The sequence below is a fragment of the Volvox carteri genome, assembly GCF_000143455.1.
Source record: "Volvox carteri f. nagariensis unplaced genomic scaffold VOLCAscaffold_39, whole genome shotgun sequence".
Lineage (NCBI taxonomy): Eukaryota > Viridiplantae > Chlorophyta > Chlorophyceae > Chlamydomonadales > Volvocaceae > Volvox > Volvox carteri.
Window position 1 is genome coordinate 605303 of NW_003307582.1, and position 21021 is coordinate 626323.

Here is a 21021-nt window from a genome sequence, read left to right on the forward strand (position 1 = left end):
TTTGGGTCAACGCTCAAGTAATAGAACAAGTTTCCGCAAGCCCAGCCAACCACCGCGCCGCCAAGGCGCCACCTATCCACTGTTGGATAGGTGACCGACACTCAAATACCAGTGAATGGTGACAGCAATAATAGGGCCCGCGGGAGTCTTAACACTCACCGGCTCGCCATCCTTCCCACATACCATCACCCACCACTTTCACAACAAGCCAAGGAAAGGACAGCACGCCAAAACCCACACGATCTGCTCCACCTTCAGCAGCACCACAACCTAATCGCCAGCACGTGTGCCGCACATCTTCCCAGACTGACGCCGACCTCCTCTACAGCCTGCCAGGCCCAACCCCGAGGGTTCCACCCGGTCTCATCCGGACTTCCCGCATGCAGTGCTCAGTGCTCCCGTGTATGGTGGTTACAGTGGTTATGGCAGTTAAGGTGGTTGTGATGGTTGCCAGCTATCTGTTGGTACTTGGTAGGCCCGCGGATTGTAAGCTGTCTCTGCACCCTCCACTCCGTACTCGGCTAGCCCTACCCCCCCCAGCCCGCACCCCCCGGCCCCACTCCGCTCCACACTCCGCTCCCCTGATCCATCAGAGTCGGCCACGTTTGAAACACATCCTGGCGTACGACACCCTGAGTACAAAAGTGGCGCTGCATCCCGCTTTCCCAGAAGACTCTCGAGTCAAGAGCCATACAGATACACACACGAATACAAATACACAACTACACATCCGTGCCACACTACATTCCCTTTGGCAAAGTTAGCTGCTCACACGCCATCCGGACCTGAGCTCACCTGCGGGGCCAACCAGCTGATGAATACACGCACACACACGCCGTACATGGCCACCACTCAGATGTCAGTGTAATTCGCCCCACGCCCTCTCCCATCCGCTCCCTTAGCACCCCCAACGACCCGACCTTAGGGGGCCGGCTCTCACACCGCCGCCAGCCCAGCATTACCTACCTACCTACCTACCTACCTACCTACCTACCTACCTACCTACCTACCCACCCACCCAGGTCAGCAGAAGCGCGACTTAGTGCTGGCTCGTTTGCCCCCCTCCCCCTTCCCCTCCCCCTTCCCCTCTCCCTCCCCCTCCTCCCCCCTCTCTCCCTTCTCCCCCTCCTCCTCCCCCCCCTCCCCAATCTCCTCCCTCCCCCCCTCCCCCTCCCCCTTCCCGTTGCCACCACGGCAGCACCCCCCTGCAGTGGCGAATCTGGGGGTCCACCGCCGCCACGTAGGTGCCCCGCCGCATGTCCCGGATGGACACGTGGCGCAGTGCGGACACCCGCCGGTGGAACAGACGACCCACACTGGCAGACACACCCTGCCACACGCGAACCTGGGGGGGGGGACACCGCGGGGAGGGAGGGGGCAGCCTGGCTGGTCGGTTACCTTACCGACCGATAACCTTAGGGCTCGGTGGGAGGCGAGGCGATGTTAGGGAGCGAAGGGGAGGGGGGGGGCCACGGGTCATGAAAAACTGAGAGTGAGGGTATCCTGTTGCTGTACGGAGGTGTACGGGTATATCGTACATGAAGGGATATGATATCCGCTTGCCGTGCTTTTCCGACGAAAGAGAAAAATGAAAAAACAAAACGAAAAAACATTACTTGCATGCCTGCAAAGACTTACGGTACCTATCAAATCTGGGCAGTTAACGGAAACTAAAAGTCGAGCTGGGCTGCGAGGTTGAGGGGTTTAAACGCACCTCATCACGGCCCCGCTGTCGCCGGTTGGCCATCTCCTGCTGCCGCTGCCGGACAGCGCCGTAGCCACCTTCGCCGCTTCTGCCGCCACCATCGCCGCTACTGCCGCCGTACAGCTGCTGCCCCTGCGACTTTTCGTGCGGTCTGTGTACGAGCCACGCATGTGGGTGGACCCAGAAGGTGAAGTTGGACATCGCGACGAGGGCCACCTGCTGTACCTTGTTCCAGCCGTACCCTCGAAATCGTACATCGTACGGCGGCATCAGCGCCCTGATAGCGGGCAGGTAGGGGGAAAGAATCCTTCAAAAACATGTTGGACGGACATTGGTTGAGCTGCTGCAGCAGCAGCAACGACAGCCACCACGTCGTCATCATCATCGCCATCATCACCATAACAGCAACGCCCACCCCTGCGCTGTGTTTCGGCCCCCGGTCAGGGCCCCCGACGGTGCTCGTCCTTTCTCGGGACGAGCCGCCCACAATGTAACACCCCATCAACATCAACAACAACAATAATAATAATAGTAATAACAAATAATAAATAATAAATAAATAATAAATAAATAAATAAATAAATAAATAATAATATAATAATTAACAATTACAATAATATTAATCATTAGCAGTTTGATGTGGCATACGGAACTGGAACTGGACGCGGTCCCCGGAGGCGGTCTCGGCGGGTAACTCGGAGGCCAGTCAAACAACCACCACACCACCTCTGTAGCCGTAACCAACTGAACTAACTGAACAAACCAACCCATCCAACGAACACCAGATGCCCCAAGAGAACGTAATGTTGTAGCCGTTACCTGCTCCCAATGAACCAAGGCTCATAATTGACCTCGTACGGCACAGTGTACGGCACGTCGGAGTCGAGCCACCGGCTGAAGTTGGTGGCGGCGTGGCCTCGGGCGTACGCCAGTTTTGCAAAGTAGTGGATCAGCTCGTCCGCCTGGAAGCGCCGAAGAGTCACCTTGTCACCTGCAAACGGGGATGGGGGAGTAGGGTTGGGGGGTTATCGCCCTCTGTTGGAGCGTGGGCACGGAGACAGACATGGTAAGCAGGGAAAGGGGGAAAACACACACACATACATACACACACACAACACACGGCAGCGGCGAAGTCCCATCCTTCCTCCCACTTCCTACCCCTCTCAAACGCACACACCACACACAGACGCACCATACACCACACACTCACACGCACACGCACACTCACCGCTGAGTGCCATCTGCGCCACCCGCGTCCCCTCTTCCCTGCCAAGCCGCTTGTGGGTTTCCCAGGCGGGCAGGACCCACACGGCCCGCTGCTGGGAGCATGTACGAAGCAGCTCGGACACACTGAGATTGGGGTGGGTGGGGTGGGTGTGACGTGGTGGCAGTGGTGTCGTACGCGGCAGGTGCGGTGATGTCAGCAGCCGCAGCCGCAGTGACAGGTGCTGGTGGTGTTGGCGGAGGGGAAAACGTGGTGGTCGTAGCCGGATGAACAAACAAGCAAACATACATCATACAATCGCTCACTCACTGCTTCTTAGCTTCAATTCCACAGAAGCGCACCTGCCTCCTCCTCCGCCTCCTCCGCCTAGTCGTAAGGGTCTCAGCACTTCTGCCCCCAGGCTCTCTGACGGCGCCAGATCCACATCGATCATGGCCACCAGTGGGGTGGAGGCGGCCAGCAGGGCGGCGTTGCGCAGCGTGTTGATGGGCACGAGGCCGGCGAGGGGCGGGTCCGCAACCACCTCGTACAGGAGCAGCACGGTCAAGGCACAGGAGCTCGTGCCGGGAGCGGTTGCTGTTGTATGTGTTGGCGATGTTGATGACGATGATGGAGAAGTTGTTGCTGACGTGGATATGGTTGTTCCGAATTCGAAGCTGAAGGAGGAGAGCGCAGGAGATGATGCATCCGGGGTAAGGGAGAGGGGTGGTATTGGCTTAAGTATGAGAGACTCTCACTACACACACACACACGCACACATACACACACACACACGCACACATACACACACGCACACACACACACGCACACATACACACACACACGCACACACACGCGCGCGCGCGCTTACACGACATGTAAGCGCCATAATACTATGCTTTGAATGGCAAGATTCATGTGGTGGTGTGGTGGTGTGGTGGTGTGATGATGATGATGTGGTGGTGTGGTCCTCGACAGGTGTCAACGAAGTTGTTTGTGGAAGTCGGGAAGTTGTGTGTGGAAGGAGCCAGAGGAGCCGGGCAGGGCTCGTGTGCGGGGTAAAACCCTGGCCGCACCTTTCAAACACCTTCCTGATGCTCGCAGTTGCCTTGGCCAACACGTCGCTGTTTTCTGAAGTAAGCTGGGGACCATGCTGAATTTGTAAGAGGGGGACGTAGATGGCCGCGGAGAGGGGCCCCGGGTAACTTCGGCACTGAGCCTCCAGCGCGGCCAGTCGCTCCAGAGTCGCACCGACGAAGACGGTCATCGGGAGCTCCGATCGCTTTGCGCTGACAAATACCTCATGCAAGTAAAGGCTGAAAACGTATAAGAGGTTAAGAGTTGTCAAGTAGGTTGAATCGAGGAGTCGATGGACAGTTCGTCGGCCGGCTACCTGGTGTTAAAGCCCCGGAGGAAGTCCTCAAAGACACTGGCGGTTCCATTGTAATGCTTGTTATAGCAGGAACGAAGGCGATCAGCTTTAGTTTCAGCTGTCGATGCAACTTCCGCTTGCACAGAGTTGTAAGGTAGGCAGCCGATGGCAAGCAGAAATATAAATGAAAGACGAAAAAATTTGGAGATCCATGTTTCACTTATCTGCATTCTTTGCACTTTGAAAGGGACGTGAGCAAGTCGAGCGGGATCGGCATTTACGATTACATCGCTTACAGGTTGTTAAGAAATGAAACTCAAGCACAAACAGCAACCGATACAGGTCCCCAGGTACCTGATGGGTAACCCAAAATGCGTAAACGGGTAGCAACACCGTACACCGGGCGCACGAAAACACTACACCTCAATGGATGACGACGACTCTCAATATCTGAACAAATTTTAGACAAAATATTTTTCTCATTTACGTCTCATATCGCCTTCTATGCAGCCCCGTTCGCCCAAAATGGCACTGCCATTACGAACTCGCACGACGGCACAACAAATTCTCTCATGAAACCGGGCACCTACGTGCAACTATGCTCACGATAATGCGGTCCTTCCTACCTTCAGATGCAGAAGTCCCAGCTCCCCAATCTGCAATGCTCCTCCCTTTTCCACCTGCACAGAAAACCGCCGCCTCCATATCCTCCAGCTCACCCAAATTCCATGACAATCGCGCGTACCACATCTACCTTCCCATTTTAAATATTTGACAACCTGCTTTCATGCATGTATAAGTTGTAGTGAAAACGGAGGCACACATGCGCACCTTTTCTAAACAAATGCATATTCGGTCAGATGACCCTAGGTCGGAGTGAAAGCCCTCCGCCCTAAAAAGAGGGGCCCCCGCAGTCCCCCTCCCCAGGGCTCCTGCCTCGCTCGTAATGTACGGCTCCAGACATAGCAAACTGGAAGGTTCCAGACCCGGCTCCAGACATAGCAAACTGGAAGGTTCCAGACCAGGTTCCGATCCCGACTCGAGTTTGTCAGAGGTTGGATGCACGAACCCCATGCACGGACCCGGTTTTATAGTGATTTTCGAGCCGACCAGGAGAGTGGAGTTAAGAGGACGCCGCCGTTGATCCGGGGGTCGATTCCATTCCACTGGATGTGCTGGTGGCGGTGGGTGCCGAACCCGAAAAAGAAAGTCACTGTGACTTGGCAGAAGCCGGCCATACCTGGTGCGAAGGATGAGGGTGTCCCGAACCATCGGGAAAAGTAAGGACTGCCAGGCCAGTGGGGGCCACGGGTGAAGCTATATTCCCCCTTTACTTCACACAAAAACATACATACGTATATATGCGCCACACGCCCATGCAGACACGAAAAGAATGCACTCGCAAGGGATACTCTTTAAGGCCATGCCACTGCACGGGTGGCGTGCGACGTGGCTGGTGCTGGTCTAGCATCTCTCTTGCTCACGATCGCTCACGAAAAAGGAAGAAAAACTCAGTAAAAATCGTAGGTTGTACATCGTTAGTCTAAAGTCAAAAAGGCGGCCCCATTATGATTAGGCAGGTAAGTAATCGAGAAGGATAGAGATAGGACAAGCGACAAACACCGAAACGGCGCAGGGCAGCGCCAGGGCGTTTTGGGTCCCCCCTTGCACTGCACTGCACGGCACCACACAAATCATAAATCCCCAGCTAGAGAGAAACTCACAACACCCTAAGCCCCACAACATCCCGGCAGCAGCAGCCGAACTAGATTTGGGCTCGGCTGTTCCCTGAAGCTCCCACAACGCGACCCGACGTGGCCGACCCTGCCCAGGAACGCATGCCGGACGTGTCAGAACGAACCGTCTCGGAGCCCAACAGCCCAATCCTGTCGCCCGTAGTGGGCCCGGCGAGGGCGACAGCGCCGCCGCCACCGCCAGGGCCCGAAGCGCCCGGGACATAGGTACCGTGCGGCAGGGCCGCCGCCGACCCCAGCCGCCACCCCGGCCCCGCCGTGCCGCCCGCCGCCGGCGTCACGTCGCCGCCGGGCCCAAGCGACATCTCCAGCTCAGCGTCGCCCGCCGATGGCAGGCCGTACGGCCTGCCGTACGCAAGCGGATGGCTGTTGGAGTTGCCGCCGCGGCTGGCAGCACCGCTTCCGTTGCGGCCAAAGCCGGTCGGATCGTCCATGATGGCTCCGTCTCCTCCCCCCCCAAGGAGCTGAGGCCCTGAGGAGGTAAAGGCGCTGCCGCCGCCGTTGCCGCCGCTGACGTGGCGATGGTGACGTGTCGTGGTTTTCAGCGGCCCTATGACGTCATCGGTCGCCAGTATGACGTCGCCGCTGTCGACGCCGCGGGATGAGGTGCCCGGTGCCCCGGGCGGCGAGTCTCCGGGGCTGCTGCTGTCGGTCGGCTTAATGAGGGTCTGTTGCAGCGGGACGCCTGAGTCCGAGCTGCGAGCCACAGAGGCGTCGCTCTGGGGCTGTGGGGCGGGGGCGCAACCGACAACCAACAACCTCATTGCGCGATGTGCTTGTGCATGTGCCTGTGTCTACACGTATATGACTCTGTCCATGTACATGTATTAAATCATAAATGGCCAATAAAAACCCAATAAAGAACTGCGCGCCTTTACGTTGTAATGGTCGGTGTATGTGTGTGCGTGTGAAACCGCGCGGCGCGGGAGTGAGGAAGGTCGAGATGTAGACGTGAGAGGTGGAAGGGAAGGGAGTAGGTGAAGAGGGGAAATGGAAGGCGGGAGGAGGAGGAGAAGACGGACAAGGAGGAGGAGGGGGAGGAGGAGGAAGGGGAGGAGGCGGAAGGGGAGGACGAGGAGGAAGATGAGGAGGAGACAGACCAGAGGTCGGAGTGAAGGCGTAGAGGAAAGGCTGCCAGCCAGGGTGAGCCAAAGAGAAAAATTGCGCCCCAGTTGTCGTCATCGTCATCATTGTCGTGATGGACGTCCAGTAGCGCCCGCAATAATTAAAATTCTCAAAGTGATGAATGGTGTTGACGAAGGTAGTGCTCCGGGTGCTGGTGGTGGTGCTGGTAGTGGTGATGATGGCGATCGTGGTGATGATGGTGGTGGTGGTGGTGATGCTGCAGCAAAGCGCGCCCCGGCTGTAGCCATGTCGTACGGCCGCGCGGTGTGGTGTTTCGATTTAAAAGTACGTAAATTATGCGTATGTACAGATACATGTATAACGTAAATTGATCCGCGTGTGGAATAAACAATTGCGTGTGCGCGCGCGTATGTGTGTGTGTACGGCTTCAGGGAAGGCCCCACAAGCAAAAAGCAGGTAGAGGCTAAAGCGGGCACAGCAACAGGACAGGAATACTAACCACTGGACGGTGGCCGAACAGAGCAACATGTCCAAAGGCTTAGAATCCGCGCACGCGGGCCTCCATCCGCCCGATTGCAACACACCCAGCCAGCCCTCTTTCCCCCCCATTCGCACGCGCTTTCCTCACTGACTGTCAGCACTGGCCACTTACCAACACACATCCACATGGCAGGGGATGCTCCCTCACTCACCTTCCCCCCTAACCCGCCCCCACTTCTGCCTCGCGCCCCGTCCCTTCTTATGGATCGTATGGGTCTTAGGTTTTCTTGCTTACGACGTTCTCCGTCCCCACGCGAATGAGAGGATGCGTTAGGGTCACTCGCTGCGTGACCCCAGACTCGCCCCCTGCCTTCCCGCAGCCCTCCCACCGTCCCCGCAATCCCTCCGTTGTCACCACCACGCCAGTATCCTATCATCGTAATTCTCCTCCACCGTACCCGCATGTGTCCCCCCCCTCATCGCCCCCCGGGTCCCCGCTGTCCTCTCCCGCTCCGCACCTGCGCCTTGTGCACTCCGTAGCACAGGTACACGGAGGTGCCCAGGACGAACCACACAATCCACCTCACGTAGGCGGGCCAGCCGAGCGAGCCAATCAGGTGCAGGGTTGCCAGCATTCCCAGGGAGGGCAGGAAGGGAGAGCCGGGGCAGCGGAACACCTGAAGAGCAGGGGAGGAGGTGGGGAGAGAGAAGCGGGGGCAGGGTAAGGCGAACCACTGGCGGATGAAGCAGATAGCAGAAAGAGACGGAGAGGGAGGGGGCAAAGGACGGAGACCAAGGTAGGACAGAGGTGGGTAGGAGGGGGAGGAGGTAGCCATGCCATGCTGCCATCCCGCCTAGAACATACCTGCGTGGGTGGTGTTGTGTGTGTGTGTGTGAGAGAGGGGTGGGGAGAAGGTGGAAACGAACCCAGGCCCGAACGACTCTTCAGACGAGAGCACTCCAATGGCCAAGGCCAAGATCAGGTTCATGGGGCCTCACGCAGCGGCGCGGCACCGACAAACATGCAGGCAGACAAACAGGGGCGAACAGCCATGCGATGCCAAGCACAGCCAGAATTAGCACCATGCAGTTCATTGCACCCTTACCTGGGGCATGTATCGCACCGGCAGCATCAGAAAGGACGCCGTAATGGCGAGCCACATCACTGCGGGGAACACGAGCGAAGGGCCGAGTGACCGAGTGACCCATGGGACCGTCTCTACGCATTTCGGCTCTTGGGAGTGGCATTGCGGGTTTGTCCCCTAATCTTCTGACCAACCCATTCCTTCACCCTATCTCAGTGTCCTGCGATCTTTCCTTCCGCCTTCACATGCAAGCGCCCCATCCCCCCAACGCAACACAACACCCCCTCCATCCACCCCACCCCACCTCCTGCACCCCTGCGCCCCGGCGGCGGCAGTGGCGAAGGCCTGACCCCGCCGCCGTGTCACGACCCGCCCATTCTCCACTCCCTCATCCCCTCCGCTTGCTCACCTAGGAACACGACATACACGGCTATGGGCGCCTCCTCCGTAAACGCTACCGAAAAGCCTACGGAGCTGAGCACAATGCCACCCAGCCGCCACGCCAGCGGCCGCAGCGACTCCCCCGAGCCATGCACGTGGTAGCGCCGAAACAGCACCCCCGAGCACACCGAGCAAAACACCACCAACGTGCCGATGGACACCAGCTCAGCCAGGAGCTCAATGTCGATGAAGAGCGCCAGGAAGCCGGCCGTGAACATAGTAATTATGGTGGCGTTGCCGGGGGTGCCGCGAACTGGGTGCACTCGGGCCTTAATAATGCAAAGGGTGGAAACAAAGGAGGAAGGGAAAAAGGGAAGGGGGAAAGCGTGATTGCGCGCGGGCAAATTGAAGTCGCGAGCTCAGGTCATCCCTTACATCCGTTCCTGAAATTTCCAGGCTTGCTGCTGCACTCTTCGGTCTCCCCCCTTTTTGATAGGCGCATCTACCACCTCCAGCACCATCATGCGGCCCCGCTGCTTGCTGCTAAAGCTTCAGCTTCTTTAAGCACTTGAGAACGAGAGACCAACGATGCTTCCCGCCCGGCCCACTGACCCACCGCCCCGCTGACGGAACCACCAACCCACCAGCCACGCCGGCGCCAGCGCCTGCCTTCCCAGCGTCACGTAGATCCTCGCCTGCCCCAGCAGGGAGCCCAGCAGGCTGGTGATGATGCCGGTGAGCGCCCCCGCGGCCACCACCCGCTGGGCCCAGCTCCACCCCACTTTGGAGAACGCCACCGCGAAGGGCGCATTCAGGTCTATCGTCTTGTAGCTGCGACTCGGAACCAGGGGGAGCACCGGGAGGAGCAGCACCAGCGACATGAGCACCAGTGTAGAAGCAGCGACGGCATAGCGTTAGCAGTCGCGGTAACAGGAGAATGGAAGCATCGGGGTGTACGCGCACCGGCCAAGTCAAGCGGCTAGTCAAGGGGCACAGTGTAACCTGTAGTCCGCTTTAAAGGGAAAGGTACATCATCCCTCAGCCTGACACGCCCGGACGTCTAGTCGGCGGTTCGGTTTGTTCTCCCAATGCCTGGCCAGTCTCAGGCACCCTTAGCCGCCCTCGGCCACATCCCTGGACGGCCGAGGGTTCCCTTACCTCTCCATGCCGGTAATCACCAGGCACATGGCCACGTACAACACCGTACAGATGGACAGGGAGCCCACAATTCCAATGGGCAGGTCCCGACCCGGGTTCTTGACCTCCTCGGCCGCAGTGGCCACCGTGTCGAATCCGATGAATGAGAAAAACACCACCGACGCGCCTGAAACCAGGTAGTTGTCGTGCAGTTGAAGTGTGCAACGAATAACTAACAATCAGAAGTGTGCAACGAATAACTACGAATCACCACACGCCGTTTTCGCCTACCCCCGAAACATATACACATACCCACATGTACCCCACATTCACTCAACACAGGCACACGTTCCCCACGCGCGCCCACATATACCTCACGCGCCCCCACGTTACCTGTGAAGACGCCGCGCAGGCCAAACGGCATGAAGTCCGAGTAGTTGTCCGAGTTCACGTGGGGGAAGCCCGCGCCCAAGACGAACAAGATGAGCACCACGTTGAGCCCCGACACGATGACGTTGAAGACCGAGGACTCCGCCGTTGAACGCATGAGGATGAAGGACATGGCCACTACAGCGGCTGCTGCCGGCAGGTCGAGGGTGAACACCGAGGCCTGTGGGAGAGAATGAAAGGAGGATGAAAAGGGCGGAGGAAGGTTATATTGTGGGGAGGTTGTAATTAGAAATAATTACTGTTGTTACAATCCATGCGGCGAGGGAAATCAGCACCAAGAGGGTACAAGAGACCAAATGCCGCATCCGGCCACGTGCTGCTGATGCAGCAACAGCAGCATGCTCCTTACTCGCGATTTCAGTTTCATATCATACAACCCAGCACGGCCCTCTTCATGTCCCGCGACTGCCCCGCACCTGGAGCCGCAGGTACTTGACATTGACGCCGATCAGCGCTGCTGTGTAGGAAGTGAAGCCCTTGGCCACCGCCGCAGCCGACAGGGTGTACTCGAGGATGAGGTCACATGCGGTGACCCTGGCGGGACGTGAAAAGGGGGGGAGCGGGGGGAACCATGCAGGCGGCCAAGCAGTTGGGGGATAGAGGTGAGGGTGAGGGTGAGGGAAAGACGACGCCCAAAGATGGCCGGCGGGGCAGGAAGGGAAAGAAACGGCCAAGTCAGACGGGATCAGGGGGCTGGTTGCCCTGGGACGTACCGATTGGGAGTTTTGTATATTTATATAATGATTCGAAGTAGGGCCCCCTACGCAGGAAAAAGGGTGGCCATCACCTTGCCCGCTGTTCACGTGCTCGACCCCTTCCCTTTCCCCGTCCGTTGTGTATTTCCCCCGTCCCCCTTGCATAGGGTCGGTCGCATAGCGGTCCACATCATTCCGCTGCCGGTCATCTGCCTGCAGTTCACTGTCCGACCCAAGGTGCTCGAGGAACCCGGTACGACCAGCCCAATCCCAAGAGTTGGCTAGGCCAGCCCCGCCCCCGGCCCCCGCCCCCAAACCCCCCTCAGGAAAACAGCAACTGTTTTCATCGAGTAAGGAAAAAGGGAAATGCAGAGTATAAAGTCCCAGCAGTACAGCAGCTGCAGCGACAGGCTCTCCCACATCCTCACAGCCCCTGCCCCTACCAGGCGGCAAACTCGCCGTACGTCATGCTGATGTAGTTGAAGGCCCCACCAGCTACCGGCAACTCCGCGGCGTACTCAGCGTAGCAAAAGGCCGTCAGCATCGCTGTCAGCGCGGACAACCCATAGGAAAGCACCACACCAGGGCTGCGCAGCACAGCGCAACACGGCAGAAAATGATTCTAGGATGCGGATAAGGTAGTAGGGCTGAGGTACAGGTTGAGTGTGAGGGTGAGGGTGACGGTAAAGGTGAACTTCTGCAGTAAAGAGGCCTTAACAGGCCATATGTTCCTGAGATGGAATTTGGGTTTCGGGGGAAGTTAAATTTTTTCCTCCCAGAAGTTGTTCCTCCCTGAGGTTTCAATTTATTGTGGATTTGAGGTTCATAAGGCATTTGGGTTTTCCACAAATCTGGATCTTCCATGTGGGTTTGGGTTTGGGTTTCTTAGTGATTTGCGACGTAAGGCTGCGATATGTACTTTGTGTTTTGCTGGCATTCCTAGTACGCGCTGTCACTCAGCGCATGGGTTCAAACCTGCCCAATGTTGTTGGACTTGCATTTGTTTGCCGTGAAATCCAGACCCACTTCGTACCCTTCATCAACATACGGCAGCCGCGTATACGTTCGCAAAACGGCTTCGGCCGGCGCAGACGTGACGTCCCCCAACCCGCCCACAAAACAATCAACAAAAGCCAGCACCCGGACAGTGCAAGGCCCAGGATCGGCTGGGCTTTTGCACGATTACGCTTACCCCGAATATTTGGCGGCAGCCACGCCGGTTAGCACAAACACGCCAGCGCCGATAATGCAACCGATGCCCAGCATAATGAGGTCGAAGGGCCCGAGTACCTTGTGCATTTCAAAGCCGCTGGCCGATTTATCCCTCTGTTCTTCCATCGTCCTAGGATGCGGGGAGAAATACGGTTGCGGCTGGGTTGTCTGCGCACACATGTGGAGCTGCTGCCAGGCGCACAGCCATTGCCTCGCACCTGACCACGAATGCTTTCGCCTTGAACCTGGCGACTGTCGTTCGCAGCCTTGCTTTGATCCTTGACCATCTCGCCATGATCAACGGCCGATCAGCAGCCTCGCACTGTTTCCCTTTTCGCAAACGTCCTTATCCCCCACGCGCAGCACTTCCAACCCCTTAATCCCTTGATTTAACCCAGTCCAAAGCCTAAACAAGTGATAACTGCAGTCAAGCTGCCCAAGTAGGGCTTAACGTTCAAGCCTTAAGCTCATAGCAGCTTCGCCATAAATTTACATAAGAAACCCTTTTGCGGAGCTGCGAGCGGGCAAAGAAGAAAAAGGATTGACTGGCCTACGGTGTGACCGGCGTACGAATTTGATGCAGCAAATGTAATTGAGTAACGATCAGTTTCTGATGCACGCCAATATAATTGCAAAAAGGAATTTAGGTTAATAACCAAGTCTGGCGACGTTTGCGAGGCTCGTCCACGCTAGCCAATTTGAGCAACTGATCGCATAGCTTGACTGATAACACATCGTCAAGATGGCGGATGATGAACGTGATGAGAACGAGCAAGAGCAGGAGGAATTAGCGAGCAAGGACAGACAAGGGCGTGAACAGGCGGCGGCCCTGAAGTCGATGACCGATAAGGCAGGCCAACCCGTTGATCATGTCCGATCTGAGCCGTTGAACCTAGCAGGGGAATCATATGTGTAGCCTGATAATGGCAGCTTTGTCCTTCGCGTCGTTGATAAACGTGTACGGACCTGCCTTGGACTCCCCGACCACTTCTCTGACCGATGCCGCAGGGTCCCGAGGAGCGTCAAATGGACGAGAGCAAAGTTGCACAGGTGGGCAATCAACCAGCGTTAGCAATCTAGCACGTTGTGTGAGCTGACCAAACCCGGCACGTACCTTACACGCATTGCTTAAGGAGCTGTTGTGGATATGCAAATGAAAGGCCCGCGCACGGGCGTTTCTACTTGCGTGGCAAGGTGAACTCAGAAAGACGCAAAGTTGAAATGGCGACACGCAGAGCGCGTTCCCAGGCCTAGCCTCTCGTGTGGACGTGCCTCCATTCCATCATTCATGACCCGGCCTGCGGCACCACTGCACCGCATCCGGCAACGCCACGCGCATCTTCTACATGCAGTGCCGCCGAGCGGTCTGGCCTGCAAGAAACACGCCGCTTCATTGAGCTGGCGACCCGTGGGTCGTTGCTGAGCACCGGCTTCGCTGACTGACGCGGCGGATTTTAAGCCTATCACCAATGGGGAAGGGGAAGGGCCTGTGCCACTCTCCAGCCCGCGGGCCTGCAGAGACGGGGTCTTGCCTGGCGTTACCTTGCCGCCTGAGCATCTCTTACCTCACACCAACCTTACGGTCGCTACTTTCAGCTTTTACCGAACTACCGGTCCATTGCTTCCCAATACGCACCGCTTGCTATTTGTACGGCTCCCAACCTGATTTCCCTTCATCCTCCCCAGGCCATGCAAGCGCTGTTTGCCGCACAGAAGGCAAGCAAAGACGCGGAGCGGCAGAGGTGCGTTCCACCGCGCCCGCGTAGTGATGGTGGTAACTCGCTTTGCCGCTAAGCGGCACGTGGCATCTGGCGGCGGTCATTGCCGTTTGGGACCTCCTTGTGCTGCCACACACGCGCTGCGTGATACGGATAGCCGCTCAGAGCCCTAGTGGCAAGGGGGTTGTATTTCAGCCCCGTTATCCCTGACGACGGCTTAAGCACTACCGGGGGGGGGGGCTCTGGCACTCTACTGACTGAATGGGGTGCAGTGGTGTGCATGTGGCCGATGTGGCGCTGCGATGTGGGAGCCCTGAGGCCGGCCCCCGCCGCCCAGGCCTGAGGAAGCACGAGAGAGCTGAGGGAGTCTCTTGAGGCCCCTGCAAGGAGGCTGCTGCATGGGGGGCTGGGACATGTGCGGGCCTCCGACATCACCTATCACCTTTTGCGCCCACGCTCGCACCCTCACCTTTGCACATTCGACACATCCACACCCACTCCAGGGAGCGCGAGTTGGCGGCCGTTAAGGTATCCAAGGAGGACGTGGACCTGCTTGCGGCGGAGTTGGAGCTACGAGACAAGAAGGCGGCGGAGCGGGTGTTACGGTTGGCGGGTGGGGATCTGCGCAGGGCGCTGGAGCAGTACCTGGGGCTGGAGGGCAACGCCGCGGCGGCGCCAGGGTCGTGACCGGCGACAGGGGGGTTGGCGACGGATAGGAAGAAGCCGATGGACGCTAGCCTGGCACCCGTACGTGTAAGAGTACGGGACCGGACCCGCTCTCGGCCTGTCAGGGGGTAGAGAGGGCTGGGCCTAGGTCGAGCTTGCTGGCATTGGGAGGGGCGGCTGTATCCTATACGGCAGGATGTATCGCGGTCCGCGATGTGATGTGATGTGACCTGACTGGGGGTGCAATGTGACACGGTCTGGGGGCAGTAATAGGATTCAGATGAAAAAAGCGTTTCGAATAGCGATCGAGAGTTGAGAGGCTCGAATGCTCTACTACAGCAGTGAGGGGTGTGTTCTGAGAGGGACGAGCCGGGGGCATATGGCCCCGCGGAAGTAGAGAGGTTAGAATGTTGGGTTGCGGTGCAGAGTACTCGTGATGGATACACCACTAGGTAAAGTAGGTGTATGGTACGGTGACACTTGCCATCCGCAGCTCTGGGTGAGGGGGTTAGAGGCGGGTGGTGCGGAGGTGTAGGCGCAGGTTTTTATTGGTGTCAGTGGGGCCTCATGGGGCAGCAGCCTGGGGGGCTGTGGAGTAAGTAAAGGGAATGGCAATGTCAGGTATAGGTAAAGAGGGAGGAGGGGGGGAGGGGAGGTTGGAAATGTGACAGCAATAGGAGCTTGATGGTGGTCAGGAAAGGTCTCTCTTGCCAAAGCACGGGTAACGAGTAGCCAGGCAAGGCAGTGGCAGTACACACCACACTCCGGTTTTGAGCCGGCCGGTCACCCGCATCGCCCTGTACGGAGATTGGTTAGCTGGGTGGCGACAGGCAGGTGGCTGGCAGTTGTAGCTGGGTGCAGTGCCAAAGACACTTGAAGTCTGTCTCAGGCCGGCACTGCCCCGACCACGGTATAAAACCGCGCCCCGAACGTGTGAAGAATATGAATTCTAAACAACCGCCCGTCGTTCTGTGAGCAAAGACGATTTCAGTAAGTTTGGATTTCGGTAAGGCTGTCGTACAGATCCTTGATGTTCAGTTCCGTTGAATTCTTATAAACGATTCCTTGACAGCCATATAAGATTTCATAATCATAATTAGATTCGCATATTCCTTAATAAGCTCATCATTCCTGTGTAGCTATCGCGCTACAACAGTACTACATTCCCAAAAGGGTTCCTGTACCGAGGTATGAGGATGAGACGATGCCAACGGATCTGTCCAAAGGTAAGGCGTGTTCCCGGATGGCCAAAAGGAAACGACGGCGCTACAATATAACCATAAATGCTTTTGTTTCCCTAGGACACACGTCATGACTTAAGTCCTTACAGGCGTGATGCGCTGCTGTGGTGCTGCCTAGCTGGCCGCTGGCTGGCGTCCTCTCCTGAGGCGATACCCAGGAGGGTGGAGCGCTTGCATTGGTTGGATTCAATGGAAAGCTCACGTGGCCAAAACAGGACATGGCAGCAAGCGACCCGCGGTGACTAGAACCGAGGATGCGGAACAGCGCGCCGCAGGGAAAACGAACGACGTTCTATAAAAAAATAACAACAGCAGCAGCAGTACCACAAGGGGATGGACTTCCGTGGGGCGGTGGGGGACACTCCCGTGCGGCGGTGGTGGTTCTGCTACCAATGTGCTGACCAGTGCGGCCTATATAGGGGTGGACGCGGGTGGAGGGAGGCCACGTGCAGGGAGGAGTGTGGGGGTGGGCGCGGCCCCAGTGCAAGCAGCCTGACGGTATCGTCTACATAATAAAGGTGCCTAGCCCTTCAAATTATGTCTTCTGTGTCACTTAAGGTGCAGCAGCGGCTTAAGGAGTCACAGTTGATTCGCACAAGCAATGCGCAGCACCGGAACCTGCGGTCCCATGGGTCGTCCTAGGAGGGAGCTGATATGTGTAGCTCCCTTTTGGCGGGGCCAATACTTGTCATCGAGATTTCGAGACCCCTTCGGAACCTTTCAGCTTTGGTGGCAGCGGATTGACGGGGTTGATGAAGATATCGGTATAACAATGCGGCGCAAGCTGTGAACGCCCATTGCCAAAGCAAGAGGCAGAAAGAGTTTAGGCAAAGGCAGCTGGAAGTGGTCCAATCCAGGCGCGTTCGGCCGTCATGTCAACGTTGTGATTGGGTTCGTTGGGTTGTGTCACCGTGCCAGGATCAGTTATGCATCTTACCGCAGCTCTCGGCTAAAGGTGTCGCATTTGTTCATTTTGACGGTTGGGTGCTTAATCAGTGTATATAATTACGTGATCACGTGCTGAGCGAACCTTGACTCCGTGTCAAAAAGGCTTATAGCTCTGCGCCTCAGCCGTCAAACAATTTCTACGGCGAGACGCTCATGGATGCCTAAAGTTTCACATCTGCGAATTGGCGCCGATGATGGCGCGGGTTCGAAAAAAATGTTTTGGCACACCTTTCATAATGATGCCGTATACCGCAGAATGGTGCCTCAACGTAATAAATCTTCTTGCCGCGCCGGCATCTTTGCCATTACCAGTATCTATTACCGCGATTTTTATGGGTACCTAAGCAGCGAGCTCCGCGCGTTCGGGAGAGCTCGGCTTAGCGTCGAGAAAGGAGGCCTTACTAATTGTCTCGATTTCACAACCAAAGAGGAAATCCGTTCCGTCGCCGAGGATTAAGGACGCAAATGCTTCACTTTTGACTGCAGAACACCTCAACGAAAATAGAAACAAAATTACTCAAGCTCGCCAAAGCTGTTGTGCTGCAGGTTGGCAGCGCAGCCGCAGCCGCAAGTCGATCAGCTGTTTTTAATCCGTCCTTAGCTGCTGCCCCACCTGCCAAAGGATATAATTATAGCGCTGCTGCTAGGGTTGCGATTTTTGGGGATAGCTAGGCAAGGGCACAACCAACCGTCAGCGGCGACGCCCACGACATGAACCGCTTGCCACCCGCGAACAACGCCTCCTTGGAGCCACCTGCCCAGCGACGACGTCTCCAGCAGAGTCCTCGAAACAACAATAACAGCACCGGAACCGCGGACTCCGAACGAATCACTACTGCCCACACCGAGTATTGCACAATAATGCTACCAGACGCGCGCGCCGAAGCTGCGATCCCGGGCAACCCGGACATGGGCGGCAACGAGCCACGTGGCGCGTCCCTGGCACCCACCGGCGGCCTCCGTGGAAACAGCGGCGATAACGCTGTTGACGGCTCCGAAACCCTTCGCGGATCACTGGAGGCACTCGGAGCTGTTCCTTCGGCGGCGACGGAAGGGAAGAAGGAGGAGCGGGGCGAGGGCGAAGGTGACGGAGATCTGCCGCCCTGCGATTGCTGCCCGCTGTGCATGCACATCCTGTACGACCCCGTCACGACACCGTGTAGCCACACGTTTTGCGGCCGCTGCTTCCGCCGCTGGGCTGACGTCAGCAACCGAGGACGCAACGGCCTGCGGCGCCCCGCCACGTCGGGCGTTCCGGCTGGTGAACGCGGCGGCGGCGGTGGCGGCGATAGCAACGGACCCACGGGTCAGGCATTGCGGCTGTTTGACACGGCAACGGTGCTGGCGGGCGGCGCGCCGCCGTCGGCCGGCGCCGCTATCTCGTGTCCCCTGTGCCGCAGCCTGGTGCCCGCGGATATGCCTGGGAACACCCGGCGGGTACGTCCCGCTGTGTTAGAGCCTCTGCAGCTGCGGCCATGGCTTTTATCCTTGTATTGTTAACTTGTTGTTGTTTCATTGCTAGCGCCAGTGCCAGTGCCAGTGCCAGTGTATGAAGAGATTGCAAAGTGAATCCTGCCCCGGCGAGGGGTGAGGGGGGCTGGTTACCCCCGGTGAGGGTGAGGGTGAGGGTGAGGGGGGTGGTCAGATCAGGACCCGGGACATGGGAGACGGGGTGCAGAGACCTATGATAGTGTGCTGGTCTTACTGCCGTACGGTTCTGCCTCCTGGGAACGGTCCCTTTCACCCACATGGAGCACCTCCCGCCCTCGATATCCCCTCTCCCCCTCCAACTCGCCCGCAAGGAAGTTCTTGGGCAATACCCATTTTCCCATTCTGGACCCTTTTCCCCATTTCGTCTGGCTTGAACGCCTGGCCGGTCTGGTCTTAAGACTCGATAGTTCTCCTCTCTTCCTCTCCTCTTTATCTCCGTTTATTTATTTATCCTTTAAATTTGTTTGCTGTGTTCTTTATCAGTTTTGATTTATTTTGAGGAAAGCGCCCTTCTGTGCGAAAAAATGTGCAGGCCGCGGAGGTTCAGGCACGCCATCCCGCCTCGTACGCGACCCGCGGGTCGGAAATCGCTGAGGAGGCCGCGCAGCTCGCCTCCCTGCGGTCCTTCGCAAAGAAGCTCTACGTGGGCAACCTGCACAGCTTTCTCGCACCCGGCGAGCAGGCGAGCAAGCGAGTACACGGCGCTTCGTTTCGTCTTGAGGCACATGTATATTTTATTACGTGTGTACGGCGCTGCATGTACGGCAACCCGAATCGGCCAGTGGTTCTACTGTGTTCCTTTGCTGCCTTTCGCCTCTTATGCCTCGCCTCATCGTGCTCATGACTCTCATCTGGCTCATGCGTGTGTATCCAGATTGACCAGATCTGTACCAACCAGATCTACCTCTCGCACGCCGCATCTTCGGCCTCCGATTCCGACGTGTCGAGTTGTACGGTAGGGTTTTTCCCCCACCCTCCACCCGTTCCACACCCGCCTCTGGGATGAGCATCTGTCTGGGGTTCCTCTTTCCCCCTCCACCCACCCACCTCAGGTGATTTCCACCCATTCCTCTCGCGCACAGCTTTACCCGCCGCCGGCTTTTGAGGAGATCTCTTCTTTCTTAAGTCCGTCTAATGAAGAAGAGTATGTAGTTCTCTGTTTATCATCAGAATGCCAATACGCAGTCATTCAGTAGTTTACATCTCTTTTCCCCACCACCGCATCCCACTCCACCCCTTCTTCCCCCACCCTGCTCTCAGTCTCGAAGCGCCTCCCACCGAAACACACACGACTGGACTTTCTTCATTGGCATGGATAGCGCAGAAGACGAAAGTGAGTTCATCGAGCGAGTGGTCGTACACCTGCATCCGACCTTCAGGTACGACAAAGGGGTACTGCAGTGCAGGCCATGCACGCAGTCCGGATGGCCATATCGGATGGTCAATGCCCCCGAGTATTGCTCCCCTCAATCCCTCCGCTCTCCTCTAGCCCCTCCCCACCCCGACCACCACCACCACCACCACCAGCTGCCCGAGGGGGACTTGTTGGGCGAGTAAGGCTTCCAATGATATATACCACACGACGGTGTACGGCACCATTAAAGCCCGCCAATGATATTCCCGTACGGCAGCTTGCCTGCCTTGTGCCTAACTGTCTCCTCCTGCCATGTCTGTCTGTCTGTCTGTCTGTGCTAGGTCTGTGGTAGGTATATCGCCGGCCTGTGATTCCTTCTCCGTCCCTACTGCTCTAGCACACCGCATGCTTACCGCCCCAGCAGGTTTACCCGGGCCTCCAGTTTTCCTGCGCCTCTTCAGCTCCCCCCTTCCCTCCCTTCCTACTATCCCTTTCCCCCTCTTCCCCCTCTTCCCCCCTCTGTAAACAGTCCGTCCGTAATCGTGCTGACCGAGCCGCCCTTCCAGGTCCGGAGAGTGGGGTGGGGCATCTTCGTGGTGCGAGCTGAGGTGCACTTCCAGGAGCGGTGGAACCACCCCCCCGTGTGGTGCAGGTGGGGGAGGGGAGGGTAGGGGAGGGGGGAGGGGGGCCCGTGGTGTAGGGCTGAGACCCAGGAGCTGATGCAACTGTCACTGCTACTGCTACCGATTTTACTGCTGCTGCTATTGCTGGGGTTGTTCATCTGCCGGGTGTGTTAGGGTATGTTAGCACACACACACACACACACACATACCCAAACCACCGTACACTGCCGTAAATATCATGTTGGTCCCTTGGTGTTGCCCATACGTTTGCCGTGACAGTTCCGGATGACTAACGGTAGTATAGCCTGCCGTACGCTTTGGGCGCTGCAGGTGGCTGCTGGACTTCGACGGAGATGGGGACATGGTGGAGGCTGAGCTGGAGTTCACGGAACCGCTCTCACAGGAGCCGGCGGCGGCGG

General features: G+C 57.5%; 3 protein-coding genes across 3 annotated transcripts in view; 1 reads left to right on the forward strand and 2 right to left on the reverse strand.

Annotated features, from left to right (window-relative positions):
• Positions 1-768: 768 nt before the first annotated feature.
• On the reverse strand, positions 769-5011 carry VOLCADRAFT_94735 (uncharacterized protein; the record flags this gene model as incomplete). The annotated part of the gene is made up of 8 exons (XM_002953949.1): positions 769-795; positions 1202-1345; positions 1931-1982; positions 2525-2696; positions 2934-3055; positions 3272-3586; positions 3986-4225; positions 5001-5011. The coding sequence occupies 8 exons, from the start codon at positions 5009-5011 to the stop codon at positions 769-771; spliced, it is 1083 nt and encodes a 360-aa protein (XP_002953995.1).
• A 3066-nt stretch (positions 5012-8077) lies between these two features.
• Positions 8078-12687, reverse strand: VOLCADRAFT_64294 (uncharacterized protein; the record flags this gene model as incomplete). Its single annotated transcript, XM_002953950.1, has 8 exons — positions 8078-8335; positions 9106-9396; positions 9712-9898; positions 10226-10391; positions 10598-10814; positions 11071-11188; positions 11793-11936; positions 12542-12687. The coding sequence occupies 8 exons, from the start codon at positions 12685-12687 to the stop codon at positions 8078-8080; spliced, it is 1527 nt and encodes a 508-aa protein (XP_002953996.1).
• A 5308-nt stretch (positions 12688-17995) lies between these two features.
• VOLCADRAFT_118534 (uncharacterized protein) overlaps positions 17996-21021 on the forward strand; it is a gene marked incomplete at both ends in the record, with an annotated part of 4066 nt that continues 1040 nt past the window's right edge. The window contains 6 exons of the mRNA XM_002953864.1: positions 17996-18571; positions 19158-19319; positions 19500-19580; positions 19886-20004; positions 20509-20631; positions 20933-20966. Coding sequence (XP_002953910.1) covers positions 17996-18571; positions 19158-19319; positions 19500-19580; positions 19886-20004; positions 20509-20631; positions 20933-20966 — 1095 coding nt within the window. The remainder of the gene's footprint in view (positions 18572-19157; positions 19320-19499; positions 19581-19885; positions 20005-20508; positions 20632-20932; positions 20967-21021) is intronic.